The sequence below is a fragment of the Molossus molossus genome, unplaced genomic scaffold (genome assembly GCF_014108415.1).
Source record: "Molossus molossus isolate mMolMol1 unplaced genomic scaffold, mMolMol1.p scaffold_m16_p_20, whole genome shotgun sequence".
Taxonomy (NCBI): domain Eukaryota; kingdom Metazoa; phylum Chordata; class Mammalia; order Chiroptera; family Molossidae; genus Molossus; species Molossus molossus.
Window position 1 is genome coordinate 11,261,038 of NW_023425356.1, and position 9,730 is coordinate 11,270,767.

General features: G+C 45.9%; 1 protein-coding gene across 1 annotated transcript; it reads left to right on the forward strand.

Moving 5' to 3' along the window:
- The first annotated feature begins 1,075 nt into the window (after nucleotides 1-1,075).
- On the forward strand, nucleotides 1,076-7,425 carry PIFO (primary cilia formation). Its single transcript, XM_036273632.1, has 6 exons — nucleotides 1,076-1,094; nucleotides 1,332-1,474; nucleotides 2,069-2,167; nucleotides 3,165-3,295; nucleotides 4,679-4,796; nucleotides 7,357-7,425. The coding sequence occupies exons 1-6, from the start codon at nucleotides 1,076-1,078 to the stop codon at nucleotides 7,423-7,425; spliced, it is 579 nt and encodes a 192-aa protein (XP_036129525.1).
- The last annotated feature ends 2,305 nt before the right edge of the window (nucleotides 7,426-9,730 follow it).

The following is a 9,730-nucleotide window of genomic DNA, read 5'->3' on the forward strand; positions in this document are numbered from 1 at the left end:
CATCCTTCAGGACTCAGAATCACTTCTTTTTTTTTTTTTTGGAAACCCTGCATTAGATTTATAAAATTATCCCCTGCATACAATGCTAGCCCAGTGTAAGTGTGGATCCCAGGGTGATCCTTAGGGGGCAAAAGGTTGTATGGACCAGTCACACAAGTGTTCTGTTGCCTCCCACACCTGACACTTCCTAAAGCCATCCTAAAACCAAGTGAAAACAAGTTAGTGACAATATCCAGGACAAAGGTAACAAAGTCAACACACACCCCTACACTTCTTGGGTTGGGATAGGAAGGTCTTCAGTAATAACAACCTCTTGCAATGTCACCTACCAATTACCAGACACTGAAATGCTATAATTCTGTTATCTCAATCCTCTCAACAACTCTATAAAGAGGAATTATTACTCTCAATTTAGAGATGAAGAGACTGGGGCTTAGACATTTAAGCAACTGCCCAGGATTTTAAAATAATTAAGCACTTCTGTGATTTTGTTACACTCTTACTGCTCCACTTAAGCTTCCAGCCCTGTTAAAACCTTGTGCTCTGTTTAGGGGGACAAGGGGACAACCTGATGGGCAGCTTGAGGAAAAGGAAAAAAGGGGCTAAGAGGGGCCTAACGCGGAACTACCTAGGCTCTACTGAAGAGCATTCGGTCCAATTCCCCTGCTCTGATCTTCGCCCTGGGAGCCCACCTCCACAGCCATCACTGCAGCGGCTACGTTCCCCTAGGACCTGGTCCCAGTAGCCCGAATTTCCAGGCATTCTGAGCCCCAGTGTCCCTCTCAGCTCAGCACATTCCCGGCGGCCCAGTTTCCAAAGCCCTTCGGCCCATCCTTGACCCCCGCAGACCCTACACCAGGGTCCCGCAGAGCCACCCACCCCAACCCAGCCGAAGAGCCCAGCGCCCGGGGCTCCTGGTCTGGGAGGTGCAGGTTCCCGCCCCCACGGTGGCATCTCGGGTGCTCCCACTAGCTGCGCAGACGCACTCGGAGCCAATCGGAGCTGCGGTCCGCCAGGCGCGCCTCCGTTCCCTTGGCAACGCAGTACACACCTGCTAACCGGAACTGCGCGCGCGATGTGCTTCAAAAAAGCCAGTGAGGAGGGTTGCGATGGAGGGGTCTGCAGTACTGGGCAGGAAGACTGGGGAGGCTGGGAAAGACCAAGTGGAGGAAAGGCAGTGCGGTCCCCTTCATGGACTTCGGTCTGGTTTTTGTTAAGAGGTCGGAGGCGAGGCTATGTCCTCTGCCCCACCTCCCCACACCCTCCCCAAACCCTCCAAAGCACCCACTTAGATCCCTCATGTGGAGTTTCTCTTCTTTCTTGATCTTCAGAAACGCTGGTTAAATACCCCTTTGGAACATGTCAACAGAAGAAGATTTTTCCTTACTCTTACCCCTACAACTTTTTGGGGAACAAGTTTCTCCCTCTCAGGGGAGCACCCCACAGAGGGCCTGGGTGTTACACAACAGAAAATGTGAGTATTCACCTTTCTCTGGTGGGTCTCCGGTCCCCATCTATTTAAAGATAGCCACGTTTGGTGGAAGGAAAACTACAGAATTTGTGATTTTCAGGGTCTCAATATGAGAAAGTGCCCTTGTTCTCTGCAACCAGCTGTCAGGGTCAATGTCAGAAGTTAAAGGACCGTTGCTCCCCCTTTCTAACCCCTTTGCTTCATATAGTTAACAGGATGGTCCCCACTCGTTCCCACCTACAAGCACTAGTGAGCCAATGCCAGTTACCCCCTCATTACTTCAAACCTGGATTGTAGATGTGCTGGTAGGTGAGTTTATTAACTAATTTGATGAGACACATTTGCATGAGAGCAGATTCAGCTCTGTGGCTCAGAGGACTGGATTCACTGGAAGGCATAGAAATATCACTTACTCTACCTACCCAGGCACATTCCTCTGCAAAGTTACCTGCTATTTATAACATTGTTCCTATGGTCTTGATTCAGAGAAATCAAGAGAGAGCAACTTTTGCAGAACATTCTAGGTTCACTGTTTTTATTACTATAACATTCTCTGTGTTTTTATTTCTTTCTTTTTTTAATATATTCTACCCAAAGAGGTATGACTGGGTGTACAACCTCTCCAAGATCCCAACCAGTAGAAAAGGATATACTTTGGGAGCCAGAACAACCCCAAGATTTAAGCCAATCAACAAGGTTAGAAATGGCTGCATGTGCTTACATTTTTGTGTGATTCATGATGTTGCATGTATTTGCATTGGGGAACAGAGGGTGGTGAGTGGGAGGTTACCTAAACAATATGCTCTGAAATTCAAGAAAAACAGACATTTAGGCAAAAACCATTAAACCTATGTGAAAAGCTTGGGCATTCGCACTGCAAGTGTGTGCGAGTGTCCTGGGAGAGTGAGGAACAATTCCCCGAAGAAGTGGTACCAAATCAGAGTTTCAGTGCTAACCAAGACACCTCGTTAAAATACTGAAAGCTTTGTTTATATGTATCAGATTATCTTGTCAGTTAAAAAACAAATTTTGGCCCTGGATGGTTTGGCTCAGCTGTTAGAGCATCGGCCCGTGGACCAAAGAGTCTCGGGTTAGATTCCGGTCAAGGGCACGTACCTCAGTTGCAGTTTGGTCCTCGGCCCTGGTCAGGGTCCTGTAGGAGGCAACCAGTTGATGTTTCTCTTGCATCGCTGTTTCTCTTGCATTGCTGTTTCTCTCCCCCTCCCCCCAATCTCCCTTCTTCTCTAAAATCAATAAACCTATCTTTGGGCAAGGATTAAAAAAACAAAAACAAATTCCAACTTTTCCATCCTTTTGTTTGGTTGGATTTCAAGTCTAAAAGTTTTCAGTATATCATCCTAATCTTGTGGACCTTTTCCTGACAAAATTTCTGTGTGGGATGGTGGGGGTGGTAACTGCAAATATGTATGTTGGTTCTTTACCCAGCTTGATTTCTACAGCCTAAGCGTGATGTGTCTTTAGGTAGTTGAACCACACCTATCTTGGTTTTCTACCTATTGTAGGTCTATTTCTGTAGTTTGAGGTGGTTAAACCATAGCTGATACATGAACCAAAAGAGGATGATTCTGGTGTGTGTGTGTGTGTGTTGTTGTTGTTGTTGTTTTACTTAGAAGGCTGTATATGTATATCTGTGTATCACCCTCTAACATATTAATCTTTTTCTTGGAAACAGGATATGACACCTCACCCAGGAACTTATCAGACAGTAAATTTTCAGGAGCAAAAACCCAAGCAAAATTTTGCTCCATTTAATGTCATGTTGCCTCGATTTAGGACACACTCGAAGGACATGTATTATCCTGGGTATGTCTCCTCTTTTCTGGGCACTTCAACAGAGAGTGATAGGAAAGGGACAGCTAACTAGCCACTTAAGATTCAACCTCTTGCCTTCCAGACCTCTGGCATCATAGAAGTGTAAATCATAGTGATTCATTTAATGAATATTTATAAATGTGTCAGGCAGTTTTGTAGGTTCCAGAGATTTGGCATTAAACCCATCACACAAGGCTCCTGATTTCTTGGAGTTTACATTCTAGAATCCAAACAGATTAGAAGCAAATAAACAAGGAAATATCAACAATAATAATGAGAGTGGCCATATAATTTGTTAGTCTGACCGTGACACATTCGAGAGTCAAAGGGGGTCTTATTAATCATTACACTGAGACAGTAGCCATTAGCTAAGAACGAACCAGGAATAATAGTGACCTGGTGATGTGCTATGAGGACAATAAAAGAGGCTGATGATATGAGGCAGAGTGTGGATTGGAGGATATTTATCACCGATTGTCAAGAGAGGTCTTTCTGGGAAAATGACACGGTCTGAAATCAGAATGAGAAGACTGAGCCAGCCTTGGGAAGCTCTGGACCCAGAGCTTCCCAGGCAGAAGGCTGTAGATTGGGAAGGGATTTGATGTGAGGGAAAAGAAAGAAGGCTAGCGTGCTAGAGTGTAGTGAGTGAGGAGGAAATGAGCTAGAGGAGGAGGGGCGGGGCTAGAGTACAGAGCCTCTAGATCAAGGGACATAGTCTAAGTGCTTCTGAGAGCCATTCAGAATGGGTGGAATTATAGGGCAAAGGGTGAAAGTCTTTCTTTTACTGATGAGTATCAGAGAGTGAATGTAACTTTCTCAAGGTTGCAGTAAGGAAATGGAAGTGTTAAATCTTGACCCTCATGTCCACTCTAAGCATTATTTCCACCACAGCAAAGAGTCTACACCAAAAGACAAAGTGTTATGAACAAACGCAATTATAAAACAATCCCACTATAAAGGAAATTTAACTAGTTCTGCTTTGCTGTCCCTAGATTGCGAATAGATTCAATGATCACGGAACTTTTATCCCCAGTTTCGAATCATGGGCAGTGCTAATTCATGACTGTGGTAGACTGCTCTTAGCACCCGCCACTTCTGGATCCTCTGGTCTCTCAGCCAAGCATACTGAGTTGCAGAAATAGAGTTGATTTTTACCTCAGCTGGATGTCAAGACTAGGTATCTTCCACACTAACACCTAATTAGAAATACATTAACAGGCGAAGGAACCCTAGGCTTGCCCACCATTAAAAACCTGATCAGTCTGTTGCCTTCTACCAAGGAGTTAGACCTAGTTAAGGGGTAGCTGTGACATTGATGGGGTTCACAAACTGTCACTAACTCGTAGACACCATGTTACCTATTTTTATTTCTAGCCCTGGTATATATAACCCAAAGATAAAGCCACCTCCAAAAGTCACCTGGCCAATGAAATTTGGATCTCCAGACTGGGCTCAGGTTCCATGTCTACAGAAAAGAACCTTAAAAGCTGAGGTAAGCCCTGGCCAGTTTGGCTCAGTGGTTAGAGCGTCGGCCTGTGGTCCAGAGAGACCCCGGTTTGGTTCCCGCTAAGGGCACGTACCTCGGTTGCAGTTTGTCCCCGGCCCTGGTTGGTCGTGCGGGTGGCAGCCACTCGATGTGTCCCTTTCACGTCAATGTCTCTCTCTCTCTCTCTTCTTCTCTCTCCCTCCCACTCTACCTGAACAAAAAATGGAAAAATGTCCTCGGGTGAGGATAAAAAAAATAAAAATAAAATAAAATAAAAAGCTGAGGTAATAAGACTGGGCCTCTTTAAAACACCATCTAGTTCTCCCATAGGGTTCCTAACCGGGAGTCTGTGAATGAGTTTTAGAAAGTCCTATTTCCCTAAAATTATATGCACAATTTTCTGTGTATATGCATAGGAGGATTTGGGGGGAAATTTGCATATTTTTATGTTTTTATTGATTTTTTAGAGAGACGAAGGGAGAGAAAGGCAGAAACATCAATGTCTGAGAGAAACCTGGATCGGCTGCCTCCTGCACGCCCCCTACTGGGGATCGAGCCCATAACCCAGGCATGTGCCCTAACCAGGAATTGAACAGAGACCTCTCAGTCCATGGGGATGACACTCAATCCACTGAGCCACACTGGCCAGGCGAAATTTGCATATTTTTATTGGATTTTTAAAGGTGTGCATGACTGTACAAAAGTTACATTTTCTTATTTAATCCTCAAATAATCTGTGGTAGGTACAGAAGAATTGTATGACATGATAGAGGAGGAAACTGAGACTCAGGCAGCTTAAGTGACTTGTGCAGGCTACACAGCATGAATCTAGATCTAGCGACTCCTAAGCCCCTCACACCACTTGAGTCTCAGATCGCCGGGGGCTGTCGAGCACTCTGGTAAGAGCATGGATTCCAGGGACAGGCCGCCTGTGCTCAAGTCCCAGCTCCAGTACTTACTTGCTGTGCCATCTGGGACAAGTCCCCTGATTTCTCTAAGTCTCAATTTTCTCATCTTTAAAATGAGTATAATAATAGAATCGATCTGATAAGGTTGTAAAGATTGAAATAAGGTAGAAAGCATTTAACACAGTGCCTATAACACAATAAATGCTCAGTCCATGTTAGTTATCTACAATCCCAAAGGTGCCTTTTATTTTCTAGTGGAATTTTTGATTAATTTCACAAATATTTATTAAATATCTGACATATTAGTATACTGTGCTAGGGTTTAGAGGTAACATTCAAGAATTAAACATATAATCTTTGTTTTCAAGAAGTTTACCAGAGCCCTGGCCAGTTTGGCTCAGAGGTTAGAGCGTCGGCCTGCGGTCCAGAGAGACCCGGGTTCGGTTCCCGCTAAGGGCATGTACCTCGGTTGCAGTTTGTCCCCGGCCCTGGTTGGGTTGTGCAGGTGGCAGCCACTCGATGTGTCCCTTTCACGTCGATGTTTCTCTTTCTCTTCCTCTCTCTCCCTCTATCTGAACAAAAAATGGAAAAATGTCCTCAGGTGAGGATAAAAAAAAATAAAAAAATAAAAAAAAGAAGTTTACCAGAAACACCAATCAGGAAGAATATATGTACCCCTATGTTCATAGCAGCCCTGTTTACAATAGCTAAGATCTGGAAACAGCCCAAGTGTCCATGACGAATGGATAAAAAAGCTGTGGTACACATACACAAGGGAGTACTATGCAGCTATAAGAAAGAAAGATCTCTTATCTTTTGAGACAACATGGAGGGACCTGGAGAGTGTTATTTTAAGTGAAATAAGCCAATCAGAGAAAGACAAATATCACATAATCTCATTTATTTGTGGAATATAATGAACAAAATAGATGCAGAGACATGGAAGTAGGGAACTGACTGACAAAGCTCAGAGGGAAGGGGAGGGCAGGGGAAGAGATAAATCAAGAACTCATGTACGTATGGGTATAACCTGGACACAGACAACAGTCTGGGGAAAGCAGGAGGGGAGTGGGAGCAGGCAGGAGGGAGTTAATGGGGGAAAAGGATGGAATCTGTCATTTAAAAATTAATAAATTAGGTTTTAAATAAATATAAATAAAATTAATTGTATTAATTAAAAATGGCTGGTGTGGTTAGAGCGTTGGCCCGTGCACCAAATTGTCCATTCCAGTCAAGAACACGTACCTGAGTTACAGATTTTGTCCCCAGCCCCAGGGGGCTCGTGTGGGAAGCCGATCGATGTGTCTTTCTCACATCAAATGTTTTCCTCTCCCTCCCTCCCTCCTTCCCTTCCACTCTCTCTAAAAATCAATGAAGAAAATATTCTCAGGTGAGGATTAACAAAACAAAACAAAAAGTTTACCAGCTAACTTTTAGATATTTACCAAATAAAAAACAATTCTTGGCACGATAGACACCCGAGTAAGATGACAAAGGGTTGCTATGCATCTGGAAGTTGAGTCACTGAGCTGAATGACAGCGTGGGTTTAGCAAGGTCACGGCAGCTGCCGTGAGCAGCTCTCTGTGCACAGCCAGGAAGACTGGAGGCAGAGGGCGCTCATCGGAATTTGCTCTGAGACATCATTTTTTCCTTGCAGCTGCCCACGGACAAGGACTTCAGAAAACATCGGAACCGTATGGCCTACCTGAGCCTGTTTTACGACTGAGAAGCTGGGACTTCCTTCCCAGGCTCCTCCTGACCACAGAACCTCCGGGATGGAGGCCGGAGCGGCTCTCCCCCCTCTGCGCAGCTGTGGTCCTCTCGGCTGCCAGCACGGCCCAGGCAGGGGCACGGGGCTCCTTACCACTATGTCGGAGCATAAAGACCAGTTCGGAACGTTTCTCTCCGCGTGCTGGTCTTTTGTACACATACATAGGTCTGGGAGCTCCTACTGCGTGTTCCGTGGGGTGGCAAACACTGCTCATCATCTATCAGTCTCTGCATTTTCAGCACAGGATTTGACCGAGTGCAATCAATTCAAGTTGGAATGGAAATGACATTATTTGCGTCCCTGGGCTAGACTATTGATACCCTTCTCCCGCTGACAGATGTAATAGAACTGAGTGTGGCTTTGGGGCTGTGAGAAACATGATGCCATACATTTCAAAACCCAAAAAGGAAATTCAGATAGATTTTTTTTTTTTAAGTGAAAAGTGTTCCACGGCCATCAACCTGCCTTTCCCCAGGCTGCTGATGCTCAGAGCCATGACAAGCTGGGGCAGGGGACCTGAAGAGGATAGTTGCCCTGGGCAGATGGTTCAGTTAGTTGAAGTATCCCATACGCCAAAAGGTTCTGGGTTTGATTCCAGATCAGGACATATACCCAGGTTGTGGTTTCAGTCCCTGGTCAGGGTGCACACAGGAGGCAACCAAACAATGTTCCTCTCTTACTTGTATGTTTCTCTCTTTCTCCCCCCCTTCCTCTCTCTAAGCATGTCCTTGGGTGAGGATTAGAAAGGAGAAAAACTAGTAAATTACCACTAACCCCATCTATAAAGTCAAGTTCCACCCTATGCTATATGTCAAAATGATTCCAAAATTAATAGTAATGCCAGCAATTTAAATGTTAAAAAACAAAAAAAAACTCTGGCTCCAGTTAATCCCTGTTGTAAGACAGTAAATCTCGTTTCCCGATTCTGTCTCTTTCCCTGTTCTGAACAATCTCCGCCTGACACATCGCCGGGATCTCTCATGCCACCTTCATTCACCATGTTCTCTCCCTTCAAACCGGCTCCAGCTCTATCCTGAGATCAGCCCCCATTCACCTCCCCGTAGGAAGGAGCTGTGTGCTCTGGGTGCCAGAGTCCCTCCTGCCAGCCGCCAGGCCTGCAACAGGTTTTCATTACTAATGAGGGAGCACAGAGAGATGACGAAGTGAAATTTCCTTTTAGCCACTGAAGTCAGAGTGGCCTTCTCTCAGCTGCATAGTTCTGGCACAAAAACACGACAAAAATGGAACCATGTCTGTCCCCAGGAACTCTCCTCTGGGGAACCTCATCTTAGCTCTCAAAGGATCAACTTCACGCTAATCATTTAGATTCAGCATCTGCACTTGAGTTATCAGGCCCACACGCCACCCCAGTCTCCTTGGAGCACAGACAGGGTGAGACTTGTGTGTGGGATCTTGTAGACAACTTTGCTCTCCGACGGGAGACAGTTACCCAGAGACACGGTGAGCCTCTGGAGGTTGAACTCCCACCACCACTGCCACACAGATTGTCAATTGCATCACCCTTTTGAAAACAGAAAACGGGCTCTTCCCACTAGAACTGACTCCTCCCACCCTGCCATCTAGAGAGGTCATGCTCCTGGAAGTTCTGAGCGGAGACCAAGCTCAGTCGGTCTTTGAAGCTACTCTCTTTTGAAGTCCCTCAGCATCCCGGACTGCCCCTGGCTCACCGCCACCAGCCGTGTGGTTTCAGAGGGACACAGGCCAGGGCACCACAGGGGCTTCTAGTTGGGAAATAAGGGTGGGGAGAGGGAACTAGAGGATTAGCACAGTGAAGCCGATTACTCTGGCAGATAACGGTCCTGCGGAGGAAAGGAAGCCGTTTTGGGTTTTGTCGAGGTGGCTCATCATTTTCATTCCTCTGTCCTCCAGAGCCCTCCCCCATTCCATACGTGTGCTTTGCCCTGTGGCTGTTGCTCTCTAAAGACTCCCTTTCTCCCAACCTCTGTGGATCTGTCTCTCTCTTCCCTCCCCAGCCCCTCCCTCTCCAGTCCTCCAATTCTCTAGCGCAGAGGAGGTATGTGCAGGTCAAGTGAATAAGAAAGTACCAGTAGGAGGTAAAGGGGGCTGTGAAAAGACCGAATAATATCCGAATGTATTATACGTAGGCTTCCGGTTTGATCCCCAGTGGGGACGCACCCGGGAGGCACTCTTACATAGATGTTTCTCTCTCTCCCCCTCTCCCCACCCCCAACATCAATAAAAACATATTCTCAAGTGAGGACATATATATGCTGTTCCC

Bases quoted from the DNA above. Each gene is read 5' to 3' on its own strand.
- PIFO (XM_036273632.1), top strand. The intron at 2,168-3,164 runs GTTAGAAATGGC...TCTTGGAAACAG, and splicing joins GATTTAAGCCAATCAACAAG to GATATGACACCTCACCCAGG. The intron at 4,797-7,356 runs GTAAGCCCTGGC...TTTTCCTTGCAG, and splicing joins AAAGAACCTTAAAAGCTGAG to CTGCCCACGGACAAGGACTT.